Source organism: Aethalodelphis obliquidens, unplaced genomic scaffold (assembly GCF_003676395.1).
Source record: "Aethalodelphis obliquidens isolate GAN/ISIS:26980383/991018 unplaced genomic scaffold, ASM367639v1 scaffold19, whole genome shotgun sequence".
NCBI classification, from domain to species: Eukaryota; Metazoa; Chordata; class Mammalia; order Artiodactyla; family Delphinidae; genus Aethalodelphis; species Aethalodelphis obliquidens.
This window is the reverse complement of record NW_020837963.1, coordinates 10,617,815-10,632,863: the sequence shown is the minus strand read 5'-3', so window position 1 is coordinate 10,632,863 and position 15,049 is coordinate 10,617,815. Positions and strand designations below refer to the sequence as shown.

At 37.5% G+C, this 15,049-nt stretch overlaps 1 protein-coding gene across 5 annotated transcripts in view; it reads right to left on the bottom strand.

The window, feature by feature from the left end:
* Nucleotides 1-15,049, bottom strand: part of RAB27B (RAB27B, member RAS oncogene family) — a 69,495-nt gene that overhangs the window by 478 nt on the left and 53,968 nt on the right. For 4 of the 5 annotated variants that reach the window (XM_027118561.1, XM_027118559.1, XM_027118560.1 and 1 more), the window contains 3 exons: nt 12,816-12,919; nt 10,258-10,381; nt 3,012-9,157 (listed from right to left, as the gene is read on the bottom strand). In XM_027118561.1, coding sequence (XP_026974362.1) covers nt 8,968-9,157; nt 10,258-10,381; nt 12,816-12,919 — 418 coding nt within the window. In that variant the 3' untranslated portion in view covers nt 3,012-8,967. Of the gene's footprint in view, nt 1-3,011; nt 9,158-10,257; nt 10,382-12,815; nt 12,920-15,049 lie in introns of those variants that run through there. The other variant, XM_027118563.1, reaches the window with a different exon arrangement.

The following is a 15,049-nucleotide window of genomic DNA, read 5'->3' as shown; positions in this document are numbered from 1 at the left end:
GGAGGTGGGAAATGAAAAGAAACTTAGTTTCACTTTGATTACATATATTGTTACAAATTATCATTAAGAAATGTTTAAACAATTGGTATAATATATACCATTTTAATAATTGCTTATGATATGCCTTAAAATAAAGAAAATTGATGCCATATTTTGTGGGTTTTGTTTTTCTTTTTACATTAAAATTATTATGCATAAATGAATTAAGTAGCTGTTATTTGACTGTTAATGACAATATAACCCATAATAAATAGTTTCTGTCAGTGAGCAGATATTTAGATAGCTCCTTGAATTTTTCTCCTAATTTTCTGTGAATCCAAATTAACAGCAAAAGTAATCTATGATGTTTTTATTCTAAATTTGAAAAAAATGGTAGCATTATAAAATTAAGAACACACAAACACTTTATCGAATTCTTTCATACTGCTTCACTTTGAAAATTCTTACCTGGCCTGAAATCTTCTGATCTGAAAATAATTATAGAATCTTTATCAATGTCAGAGTAGGGATCCAATCTATCAATAACTAAAAATTCTTTAAACAAATATCATAAATATTATGATTCCTTTCCTACATCTCTTCCTTCCTTCCTTCATATTGAAATATAACTCAACAATAAAAACAAACCACAATATTACAACAATGGATAAATATCAAATTATTACACTTGAAAACATCCAGTAGAAAAACAGAGGATATACCATATTATTTTATGGGGACAGACAGCAAATCAGTGTTTGGGGACAAGAGTAGAGGGAGAGAGTGTGAAGGAGTACAGGGAAACATTAGGAAGTAATAGCATGTTCAGTGTGTTGATAATGGTCATATTTTCGTGGGTATGTTTTATGACAAAAAATAAATTGTACAATTTAAACATTTACTTCAATAAAGTAGTAAAAAAAAATTTAAGTTAACACTATGTTATTCTACAATCCACCCAGTTCGTTTCTCACACTAGATTCATTCATTTCTTCTTTCACCAAATATTTATTGGGGCTCTCTATTTGCCGGGCGTTGTTCTAGATGCCAAGGCGACAGCAGTGGGGAGAGGGAAGAGGTGCATCTGGCAGGGAAGAAAGAAAAGGGGAAAATCTCTACCTTCATGGAAATATCTTCCAATGATGAGGAACAGATAAACTCAGGGAAGTGCTGTGGACTCTGAAGAAAAGTGAAGCAGAACCTAGGGAAAGGGAGGTACCAGGGGTGAAAGGCTGTGGCGGCAATTTTTATCTGACCGATAATTGAAACTAAACTGTGTGTAGATTGGTCAGTTAAATAGGATACTGATTTTAAATAAGACCTTTCTCTTTGAAGGTAATATTTAAGCAAAGATAGGAAGAATGCTAGGGAAGTGATTGGAAGGAGATGTTTTTTGGTGGAAGAGGGGTCCAGGCAGAGGCAAGCACAAGTGCATGAGTCCCTAGGGGCAGGCAGGCCAGCTGTATTCCGGAATAGCCAGGAGGACATCAGCTGGACGGGCATGTAAAGAATAAGCCCCAGGGTGGCTTCCCTGGTGGCGCAGTGGTTGGGAGTCCGCCTGCCGATGCCGGGTATATAGGTTCGTGCCCCGGTCCGGGAAGATCCCACATACCGCGGAGTGGCTGGGCCCGTAAGCCATGGCCGCTGAGCCTGCGCATCCGGAGCCTGTGCTCTGCAACGGGAGAGGCCACAACAGTGAGAGGCCCACGTCCCGCAAAAAAAAAAAAAAAAAAGAAGTGAAATTTTCCTTGGTGTAGAGAACTGTGATCATACAAATACCTTACATCCAGTTTTAAAAAGAGAAATCCTACCATTACAAGATGGCCTTATTTTTTCCTCAATAGGGGGCATGTTATGACTATTTTTACACCCTATAAACCATTAGGAAAAGCAAGTCTCTACTGACTTGTCTTGAATTATTTAAGATGAATCCAGGAGGCAAAAGATTCTGCCTGTGTGAAACAGCATTACTGCTACCATGGAGTAAAGTTGAGAGAATGGTGCCAAGGATTTATTTGCTTGCAGTGGGAGAGTTGTTTATCTTTAAATTAAAAACTCATCATTATCTTGGCAAAGCCTATCTAAGTAACATATGGAGGGAGAACAACTCTGGGAACAAGGCAGCCTTTGCAAATGAACATTTAAGAGGAAGCTGTATGGTTGTGGTCTTGAATTGGCCTTGAACATTGGTCCTGTCACCAGTCTGTAACTAAAGGAGATATTACCACTCGCCTCAGCATTTTATTATGGTGAAGAAATAGGTTATAATACATTGAGGTGTTGACATACCATGGAATACTGTTAACATGCTAACTGCTAAATTTATAAATGTATCATTTAAAATTATTAGAAAAGGTGCCTTGAAAATTCCAGCCTTTAAACAAATAATAAATTAGAAAGTTTAGAGAGATGGATAAAAACCACTTGGCCTTTTTTTTCTTAGATTCCATATATATGTGTTAGCATACGGTATTTGTCTTTCTCTTTCTGACTTACTTCACTCTGCATGACAGACTCTGAAGAACCTAGGGGTAAGACAGGAATAAAGGCACAGACCTACTAGAGAATGGACTTGAGGATATGGTGAGGGGGAAGGGTAAGCTGTGATAAAGTGAGAGAGAGGCATGGACATTTATATACTACCAAACGTAAGGTAGATATCTAGTGCGAAGCAGCCGCATAGCACAGGGAGATCAGCTCGGTGCTTTGTGACCGCCTGGAGGGGTGGGATAGGGAGGGTGGGAGGGAGGGAGACGCAAGAGGGAAGAGATATGGGAACATATGTATATGTATAACTGATTCACTTTGTTATAAAGCAGAAACTAACACACCACTGTAAAGCAATTATACTCCAATAAAGATGTAAAAAAAAAAAAAAACCACTTGGCCAAATCCAAATCACTTCTTTCCTAGTTCTTGATGGATATCACTTTTAATGGGATACAATTCCCATACTGATGCTAATTTAATGTTCCCCATTCACCATTCATTCAACTTCAGCACAGAAATAAGATTGCCTTGAATATACAAAATAATTGATAAAAATGCATTTTTATTTGAAAAGTGTGCAGAAACAATCACGGAATACAGTTCTCAACCATAGTTTTGAAACCCACACACCACAAAATCATTGGATGCTCTGATTTCTGAAGCTACTAGAACTTTGGTACAACAAAATCCTGACCTAACCGTGTCTGTCAGGCACCACAGTCTATTCAGGGTCACAGAGAATAAAAACTCCATGTTTAGGGTTTTAATTTACATTCATAGCACTAGACAGAACAGAGATCTGAGTAAATGACAGACAAAACAATCGAACGTGCTTAGCCTAAAACTGAAGATAATATCACGTAAATGTAGACCATTGGGGTACAGTGCAGCACTTCAGCATTATGCCGGAACGTTGTCTACTTTTAACACATTAAGTGGGATAACTTATTTTCCTCAAATAATTTCAGATACAGTCAGTATCTTTTATAAGGCTGTGGACACAGAAGCCCTATTTATACAAGGAGGATTTTGGCCCGATTGTAATATACTATCTAGAATGTAATTGGATTCCTTGAGAGAAATACAAGATGACCTACAAAATGAAATAGGACTCATATTTTTTCAATAACTTGAGATATATTAAACATTTTCAATCAAATACAATGACAGTAAGCCGACTACCCATTTCAAGTTTCCAATATCTCGACTAAAATTAGTGTTTTGTCCCTGCTATAACACTTGAAAAAGTACGGTTGTGAAAGTATGACTGTGATATTTTATTATTCTTAGCTTGGGATAATAGTGTCAGTTTATGAAATGGAACATAATTTACAAACCAGTTTCTATATATGTTCTCCTTTGGGCCAGACATGAACCCTGTGAGGCATTTAGGATTTATAAGCCTACTTGGAGAAGCCATATTTAATGACATACCCATGGCCCCCAAATTGTTCTTTTTGGCCACTTTCCTTTCTATAATACTAGGCTTCTTCTCAAAGAACACTTGAAAAAAATAACCTGGAGAAGAGTAAGGATAAGCATATGTTATTACTTTGCTAGGGACAGATACTATTTTGATGTGCCGGCAGACATAAGGACAACAGCCATTGGTTAAATAAGGGATCCGTTAGGTTAAGAACAGACATGCGGCTCCTACAGAACTTGCTAATGACTAAGTCGACTGAGGGATAATAGCCAGGACTTCCACGACCAGTTGGAAAGAAAATGAACTCGGAAACAGATTTAAATAACTCAATTCAAAGACAATTTCTTTGTACTCTTTTTCTTCAAAAGAGAACACCTTTTTAAATAACCCCATTATTTTGGTACTCATGGTTTTTTATGTTTGCTTGTTATTCTAAATATGAATTTAAAAAATATCTCAATCATAGGCTGTTGGGAAAAAGAGCTCTGCAGAAAGGCATCTTTGTGATGCTACTTCTTAAAAAATTAAAGTGCAATTTATGAGAAAATTTGATTCAGATAGAGTAAAGGTTTCTAATTTTCCCAAATTTTGATGCCAATCATGAAATATTTAGTGTTTCAATATTTTTATTAGCTTAGTTCTAAGGGCATAAACCTCTAGTTGGTAGATAAAAGTAATGGCTAAATATATGCCATAGATCTGGTTACAAACAACTTGGTCAGTCTTTTTTTTTTTCCTGCCTAAAAATCAACCTTGTAAGTATGGTCTTCTCCATGTTCTGCCATAGTTAGAAACTCTATTTAGACAACTTTAATCTCTAATCTCTATAGTTCTTGCTCAACAATGTCAATGTGGTTGAGTCTCTACCCAAGAACTCCAAGGCAATAAGTTTATAAAATTCCCTATTCAGCTAACAATGTTTTATTTTTATCAGTTCTACTTTATGAGACAAGTTTCTCCATAGATTTATAAAGCATTGAGACAACACTCATCTCAGAGAATACTCTCTATCTACTTTCCATATTTAAGAGCTCAGCACTCTCCCCAGAAATAAACTTATACCACTTTGGTCAAAGATCAAGAAGAAAATACAGCTTTTGGTGAATTCTTAGACAAGCTTTTCAAACATAGACAGTATCTTGGAATCTTTAAAAATGATAAAGCTTTCCCTAAAATATTCAGATACACTAGACTTCTTTTAATGCTTTCAAGCTTGGGAGTAGAAGGTGAAAGACAACTTTTCTATCACTTTGGCTAATGTAGCTCCCAGATCTTCCTTTTAAAGAGTTATTAAGTATCTTAGGACACCAGAAACTTCAATATTACCTCTTTACAATTAGAATTTTAATCTCAAAAATTCTTTATGGATGAGGACTCTCCCTCAAATGTTTAGTTCCAGGCTATATGCTACATCTAGTTATACACTGTATCTCTTTACACATATTGCTTCTCCTTCTAACCGATGCACCCACTCCATTGGTGAGAATGTATATGAGCTTCATCAAATTTGTTGATTCCCAGTGGACAAAATTTACACTTTAAAGAATATTTCAGCTGTTAGTAAACTATCTTTTAATGTAGTGAGTCCTCCTCTATGGTCAAGTTTCTCTCTCTTATAAAGAAGACAAGAAACGCCTGATAAAAACTCTTGCCCCGTTCCTCCTATCTGTACACATTGGCAGAGAATAACATACTAGAAGCATAACAAAGACACCCACTGATACATACAATGTCCCATCTGGTTCAACACAACAGGTAAAATATTTACTTTAGAAAATGCTGGTTTCAAATTTGTTGCAGCGTGCTAGCTGATAATATGGAAATGACAGCAACTTGGCTGGAGTGGGACTGGCCGGAGTTTTGAAATTCTTATGTAGAGACCCACAAGCTCAATTCCCAGCATTTAGCATTTTTTTTCCTGCCAATTTGTGACTTGTTACCCTCATCACACCAAGACAAACATGTTCTCTCAACTATATTTGATACATTTTTCAAAGGACTTTTTTTTTTTTTTTACATTAAAAGGTAACCTTGTACCTAATCACAGAGTCTCAAATAATGCCCACTCCCCAAAAAGTGACCAGGAGATGGTGGTAATAATCTCCAGATTTGAATAAGATTCTTATACCCTTTGCCAAAAACCTCAGAATACCTTTAGCTGCACTAGAGTCTCTGTGAGGCCTTCCTACAACATGGTATTATAGGAAATAAGCTATGGGGCTGGAGACAACTCTGGTCAAGGAGGTCTCCGAGGCACTGTGTTAGAGCAATGTAAACATTAAACCAGTGTAAACACTTCCAAAATGGTTTCTATATCAGAAAGGAACTTCATGTACATTTTAAATAATTCTCCAAAATATGATATGGTTAACTAAAGCATTTGGGACAAAATAAGTAATACATATTGCTGTGTATTAAAGGGTGTATGCAATTGTTTAAAAGCAGTCTGTATACTTCGTGACCCCAAGTCAATTTGAAATTGTAAAATGAATTATACAGAATAATTAATTCTGAAATAATGAAAGAGTAATGGTTACTAGTAATGGTTACATAGACTTCAGGGTCTTACATCAAACTTGACAGAGAAAACATTTAGATTAAGTGTTTATTTATAAGTAGAATACTATTTTAAATTAATTTTCTTGTCTGTTTTAAATTTCATTCCTCTTGAGATTACCCAATAATTGTTATTTTTATAGGAATAGTTCTTCAATTATAAGCATCATCACCCTCTGCTTCACGCTATGGCTATCAAATAATGATCCTAAAATAGACCCTGAATAAAGGCTTGTTAAATAACTGACAGTGACAGAATCTTGGATAAGTAAATCAATCATGTAACTGGACAATAAATAGAAACAAAAAGGCATATCAAAAATAAAATGCTTTTTGGATTTTAGAAAGGCTAAGTGTTTCCTGTTGTGGAAATACAGGGGGCATCATAATTTGAATCCGAAGGAGAAATCGACCTAATGACCGAAAAGTTCACCAAATTTTGCCACACCAATGGTTACATTGTTTTTGCTCATATTCGTTTCAGAAGAAACATCTTTGACGATAGCTAATAGCTTTCTATCCTCCTGGCGCAGGCACTGAGGTCATGAATAGCATCATAGAGAAAAGCATCCTGGGAGCGAATACCCACTCATGACCAACCTTAGAAGTTGGCATCGTGCTGCAGAAATCAGAGGACCTGGGCAGCTGACAGTGAGAACTTGTTAATCTGTTAAGGACTAACTCCATTAAAGCTTCCAAATTACCTGGATTCATGGCACATTTCTGGGTCTTGTAACTAGACAATCCCTTGGGTCTGTGTTCCTAAAACTGATTGACACCCAGTGGAGGTTGGCAGACGGAGGTTAAAGGTGGGGGACTGGGATTTAGAGTTTCCTATGTTTGTAACTTAACAAAAAATATACAGAGAGTCTAGAAAAGTGAAGTTTAATTGGAAAATTTTTCTACAAAGAGGAACTATCCTGTAGAAAAATCATATATTCACAATAAAAAGAGAAAACCTAAAGTATGATGACTTTGTTATTGACAAAATTGACTGAAATACATAAATAATAGTAATAGGAGTGGCTTACGTTTACCAGAAACTAAATCAAAAGCCCATGTTTAGATGCAATAATAATAGGCCAATGGAAAATACCTTTGTGATCATTTTTAGAAAGAAAAGACAGCATTATGTGAAAAATAAAGCCATTAACAAAAGTTTTACTTAGATAAGATACAGCTCCATCTCTGCCAGCCCCCCAGTATAGTTCAAGCATAGGTGTTTTGCCTTAGGCAAAATAAAAACAGATGCTAAATACACTGTAATGTGGCATGATGTATCATCCATTTTTATGTGATAAATGACATGAAAATTCAGAGTGACCATAAAATCGATCCATCATTATTCTAAGTTGTTGATCTACAAAGTGACATCCCTCTATTTTTACAATTGATTCAAAGCCAGGGGTGGGTGTTGGTAATGTGATTTAGAGTTTCCAGTACTTTGTAAATCAGAAAGAAACCTAGAATTAAGTCACTTTTTATTTCGCATCACCAACATATTTTATCTAAAAAAATTAAGGCTAAATAGTTTTTCTTGAGTGCATAAAGAGATAGTTAATAAACAGCAATCTTTAATTTCTCTTTGTGACTTTTTATCATGATTGCTAAGAAATTGGAAATGTGAAGCTGAACACTACACCAATTTCTAAAATTTTGTTGGAAATGCAAACCTCTGGAGACTCTCTTAATCCCAATTGATAATGTCAGCTTCTAATTGGCTTGAGTGAAATTTGGCTAAGTACCTCTCCCAGACATCTGTAACAGATACATTTAATTTCAGTTGCCCAAATGCCATGTTCCCATACCTTCATTTTTCTCCCTGGGCATTTCTCTTGTCCTCTGTCATTCACAGTCCTATTCTTGTCTATCTGCCATTTATTAAGAATATACAAATGGCATTATTACGCAGTCTCCTACATTTTCTCAGAAGTCTGACATTCATCCTCTCGTAAGGTAGTCATTCTAACACAGCTTATAGGATGTACATGGTAATGTCACTCTTAATGAACCACTTAGAATTCTTTTTTGTGTATATGCATTTTTAGCTAATGTTTCTCCCAATGCAAACCTATAAAAGTACAAGTCAGATTCTATATAAGAAGTAAATCCAACCATTTAAAAAAGTCATCTTTCTATGTTATCCCTTTAGAAGCTTATTCTTGTCCCCAGTGTGACAAGGTAACTTTGGTTCTTTTGCTTTGAAAACTCCCTGATATTTCGTCTTGTATACTCTCTTATATACTCATCTTCTTTATAAGGAAAACAAATGGAGCATCCACGATGGTATGATGACAATGGAAAATCTTTGATCTTGTTTGGATGGGCCTCAGGGACAACTGGTCAACTCTTTTGAACACTGTTGACTACTGTGACTTCTTAAAATAGATTTTCTGGCAGAAAAAGAAAGACATGCCATTATGCATGGTCTACTCAACAACAATTGTGTGGTTTGTCACTCTTTTTGGAAGTGATGCTTGCATGGGGTTCTGGATAATCAGTTCATATGGTAAAGTTTAGCAGGCACACTTCTTCTCTGCTGGTTTGTCCCCATCCAGCTTCCCAGAACTACCACCATTGACAGTGTCGGGGACTTGGGTCTTCTCTACACACTGTTCCATTCGTTTCATTATTAAGTCCAGAAGGGTTTCCACAGCCTTTTCCACGTTCTGGCCAGTCGCTGCACTTGTTTCAAAATATGGTATGCTAGCATGGAAGAGATGACAAATATTTTTGAGAGGAAGGAACCAGAAAAGATACAACAAGATGTGCCAATGAGTCACACATGCAACAACATGGCTGGCTGAGAGATTGTGAAATAATCACGATTTTGCTGGCTGAGTTGGAAAACATCCTTGTTTTTCCTCAGTGAGTGAAAGCTGGTGGGTTTCTTTTTAGTACGGGTGTAACAAGTTTTATGGGCAAGGAAACTGATACAGGAGGTAATCAGGGACTTGAAGCCAAAGCATCATCACTGATTCTTAAAAATTAAGAGGGTAAAAATGCCTAAACTAGTGAACAATATTACCATTAAAACTATTACTTCCCTCCAATCAATTATCTAGGGGTCTGATTTAGAATTTAAGCGGGCACTATATAGGATATTTATGTGAATACAGTCTACATTTATTTGGAATCCAAAGTTCCAAAAAGACATGTACATTTATAAAGCTCTCAAGGAGAATCCTTCAGTAAAAAATGGACAGATTTGGCAAAGATGCTTACATTTGGAAAAGAATGACAATTTCTGCCTTGGGAGTCAATTTACAATTACATGGAATATTTAAAAAATTTTAAAAGCTGCCATTTAAGCTCAGCTAGGATAATGATTGCAATATTATGTCCAGGTCAGGTATCACTCCTTAGAGTTCTGTAGTTATTGACTGAGAGGCAGTAGAGTACAGTGTTGAAAAGCATGGACTCTGATTTCAGTCTGCCTGGGTTGAATTCTAGCTCTACTACTTACTATCTATGTGGCCTTCCATCAGTTACTCAATCCCTCTGTGTCTCAATTACTCATATATAAAGTGGGATAACTCTAGATTTCCTACATATGATTATGAGGGGTTAGATGAGTTAAAGCCTAGGAACAGTTGCTAGCACATAATAAGCATTCAGTAAATGTTAGCTGCTAGTATTATGAAATAGTTCATTAAAAACATCACATATATTCCTCTGGAAGATCTTTTTCATTCATGCGACATTCCTGAATCAAAGGTATCCCTTCTAATATCAATCTTGTGAGCCTACCCCATTATAAGCAGCAGTGTGCGAGTTTAGAGGACATCTCCACATGACTGACTTACCTGTATTTGTCAGCCAGGTCCCGGGCTTGCCGTTCGTTGACTTCTCTCTGGTCTGACAGGTCCGCCTTGTTGCCAATTAATACTATATCTGGATTTTCACAATAAGCATTTGCTTGCAGTTGGCCTTGGAAAGAAAACAGATGGAACCAGCAAGTTAGTTATAAACAAGAGATGTCAAATGACTGCTCATACTTCAGAGTCCTAATCTAATTGTTCATCTGCAGCTTGGCTGCTTACGCGTTACATTATATTAGCCAAGTTGCTTAACTCTTCCCAGCCACAGTTTCCTCATCTAGAAAATGGAGCTAATTCCTCACAGGTTGCAGGTTGTGAAGATTAATAAGAGTGTATATGAAGCGCTTGTACGAATACCTATCAGTGCTCCTCTCTATCTGGGGAAATGCCCTTTGAGATGAACATACTGTTTTTCATTCCATTTATTCTTCAAATATAAGTGGAGATAATGGAACGTGATCTTAAAGTACATAAGTTTGCTCTTTCCTTTAGGAGGCTGCTACATTTCCCTTTCCTGAAGTTCAAGGTGATGATCCACAAGAGCAGAACCTTTTTGAACCACCACAAATTCATGTAGAAACAATATTAAGACAGGTCACTTGTTTTTCTCTTTTCTCCAGGAGACACTGTTTAAAAGAGAAGGGGGGTGGGGGGAGGAGGAGGAGAGAAGAAGAAGGAGGAGAAGAAGAAGGAAGGGAGGGAGGGAGGAAGGAAGGAAACGATAAAAAAAACTTGTCAATCTATGTTTTCAAGGTTACGGGACTATTTTACGGTCTACCTCAAGGCAAGCTATTTGCAACCTTGCTGAGGTCAGAGAAAGAAGACAAATGCTTACTCTATAACACCAATTATTTGGATGTTAGAAATTAAAGCCTTATTAGATACGGCAATTAATTATCTTAAATCCCAACTGTATCTTTCTGGAAATTTTAGTAATAAGGGAGCATCTCATCTACCTTGAAAAATGATGAACGAATCAGTCTCTGAAAGAACTGAATAATCTTATTATCTCCTTATCTCCCCAGAATCTAATAATAACACCAAAATTTGGATAAAGAAATGTAATAGCAAAAGAAAATGGAGACAGATCCTAGGATAAACACTCATTTGGAGAAGGAATTAAGTCAGAATTTGTTGGTATTTTTCCCCACTGTTAGTGAACTTACATTTAAAGCATTTATATATATTAATAATTATATATAACATGTAATAATAAGATATGTATATATTTGAGAATCTACACAGCCAGACACTCAGCCAGGTGATCTGGGGTATCGCAATGGAACAAAGAGGACCAAGTCCGCACCTTTACAGAGCTTACATTCTAGTGGTAGAAAGAACCAAAACCACAAGTAAACAAAGAAATAATATAATAAATATAATATAATATAATAAATATAATATGTGTCAGGTGGTGGCAGTGACCAAATGAAATAGAAAGTGTATTGAGGGCATACAGAGTGGTGAAGAGCACTGTTTTAGATGGGGCTGTCAGGGAAAGCCTCTCCCAAGAGATAAATAAGGTTTGAACGAGAACCTGAAGGAGATGAAAGAACTAACACACGCTATAAATCGGAAAAGAGAAATCAATGCAGAGGCGAACAGAAATCAAAGTCCCCAAGGCAGGACTGTGCTTCTCAGGGAAGAGACCTTTAGCTGGAGGCCAGTGAGCTGGGGCAGAGTAAAAGTGAATTAAAGAGGCATTCCAAGTGAGATGGGAGATCCCCAAAGGACTTCGAGCAGAGGAATAATATGATCTAGTCTTTTAAAAAATATCACTCTGGCCACAGACAGCCCTGACAAATCTAGAAATGACAAGTAGCACCAGCCCCATGCGACTGCTGGTACGTCCCACTAGGATCAAAACTGGTATTTGTAATTTAAAACATGCAAATGAAATATTGTCTTTAGTGCTACATCAGTTAAAAAAATAAAGGAAAAATCAAATACCACGCTTCTGTGCTGACATATCGATCTGGCTTTAATAACTGATTAGGCTACTTTGAAACTTTATATTATGTTTAAATTGCCATGAAGGCTGGAGATTTTTCTGTACCAGTCTTCCTCACATTTGAACACTTTTCTAAAAAGAAGTAAAATTTCAACGTGAGCTTGTTGACTGACACGCTACCGTATTTTCACGTGGCTGCTCTGCTCTGAAACAATTTCTCACCTAATTAACCCAGTTGCCCCCTCAGAAAACACTGCTGTTTTTCTGTGTCCCCACCAGGCTAGATGGAGTAGATGTGACCACTCATTTAGTTTTAAGAAGTCCTTCAAGACTTACTGGATACGTGGAATTAATGGCCTGTCAATTGCAACAATAAAGTCCTTACGTATAGGTGGTGATTCTTCTAAGGCGTCAAAGGAAAACACAATTTTAAGCCACTTTGGATGAGCCACGTAAAAGCCACCGCTTTGAAGGTGACACAGGAAACACTAAACCTGTGACTTTTTAGAGTTAATCTGTGGTCCCCAATCTGGTTTCATCTTGTGAGGCAGAGAAGCAACGTGGCCAACGGAAGTTACTCAGTCCCACTTACTCATCCAGTTTCTGACATTTAAGAAGCTCTGTTGACTGGTGAGGTCAAACATTAATAAGAAACCCATGGCGTCTCTGAAAAACGCAGTGGTGAGGCTCCGGAATCTGCCAAAAAAGCACAGTGGATAGTTCTGGAAGTCAGTCCACATGCAAATTCTGATGACAATACAAACAACACTATTTCCCTTTCAGATATGAACTCCCCATGGCATCCCTCGGGATTATTCTGCCGAATGGGCAGAAAGACTGCTGAAGGGTCGGGGAGAACACCTGGTTGTGGATTTGTTTAAGATTGCGTCCCGGCTTTATGTTCCATAGCAGGTAGGCGTGCAAGAGTTTGTAAACTTCAACCACACGCTCGCTTACACAGCCCCTTGGAATCTTTCTCTCGTTGGCTCACGGGCATCTCGTGGCCCACAATTAAAATAGAAGCCACTTTAGAGTTGGGACTTTAACTTATACTTTTCAAATTTCTTGTCTGTGCCCAGAAGGAAGCTTGGCACATGGTAGCCTGAAAATGAATGCCTGTGATTACATGCAGAAAATCACAACTTGTTAGCAGCTGGAACTAGGGTTCTTTTGTAAGGAAGAACATTGGTGAGAAAACTCTTTTATAAGCACTCCTTAGGGATAAAACTGAGCTTTAGGCTGGCATGCATGTCTCTTAAGGAGAAGGATGACAGTGAAGAAAGGAAAAAGAGGATGTTGATTAGGGGAATGAGGGGAGGGCAGAGAGACTTGGTAGTTGAGGAGAGAAAGCAAGAAGTCTCATCTCTAATGGAGGATTTTGAAGAATGCACTCCTTCATGTGCGATGACTTTCCCTTGTTCCAACCCCTTCTACACCAACATCCTCAGGGAAGTTGAAGATGCTTTCAGATCCACTTCAATGTCAGCAATGGGCGAAACAAGAGATCACACGTAAGGTCCAGAGAAGGTTTGGGTTATACTGATAAAGAAGTGAATCTGGCAACTGATTTTTAGAAAGGCACATGACTTTGAAACAGAGAAGCGTATCACTTCCTATCCTAAATGTCCTCCTAATTTTGGATCTCCTATTTTGGCCTATTTGTAGATTCTTGGGTTTCCTCTGGGTTCTATTCTTGACCCCTTCTTCCTCTACATATATTCACTGGTTAATCTCATTCACTTCCCTGGCTCTATTATCACCTATATGTTGAACCCCAAATTTATAGGTCTAGATTTTTCCTGCCCTCCGCACCATAAGCCCAATTACTTGTTTGATATTTCCACTTGGAGGAAACTAAGGTACCCTCAACTTCATGTGTTTAAAACCAAACTGGCCCCTCCTCCTGATTTTCTGTCAATGACATCACCATCCTCCTTGGTCACCACAGCCTTTCTACCTCACCTGCTATATACAAGCAATCAACAAATATCTCCTGACTTTCTCATTTCTGTCCACGTACCCTGCCACTATTCTAGTTTTGGACCCATTATCTTCCACCTGGATAATTTCAACAGCCTTCTCAACAGTCTTCCTGTCTCCAGTGTCGTATGGGATCCTCCCCTTCCCTGATTTCTTCCCACTGATTATATAAATCCTCTGCTAAAAACATTTAAATGATGGTACTTTGCTTAAGATAATGACTGAACTTTTCAACAATCCGTCAAGGCTCTGCATGAACTAACCCTTGCTCATCTATCCAGCTTCATCTGTTGACTACCCACAGGCAAGCTGATCTTCTTTTGGTTCTTAGAAAGTTCACTCTCTCCCCTGGGCTTTCACACACGCTGTTATTCCTGTGGGTAGTCTCACCTTCATGCTTCCTTTACCTTCTATCCTTTTAGCCTGGATAAGATTCACTCATACATTGTGTATGAGTATGTATATTTACATATAACAGTATCACCTCCCCACGCTGACTTCCCAACACCCTCATGTAGCTTATGGGCTCCTCTTGGTGCACCTGACAACCACTCTTTGTTTTCCTGTTAGTGCCCTAAAGCTATTATTGCAATTGTTTATTTGTCCAAATTCTACCCCAGTAGCTCCAAGAAAAACGGAGCTGTGTTTCTAACTTGCTATCCATTGCGTTTCTATGGCCCTGAGCACATTTTTGGCTCGCTAAATGCCTGTCAAATATAGATAAAGAAATAAAGAAAGAAAATAGCAAAGGATATAAATTATTAAAGTGTTAAATGACTTCAATAGAGAACAATACTTTCAATACCAAAGCAGGGAGAAGAGATTTTTTTTTTTTTTTTTTTTTTT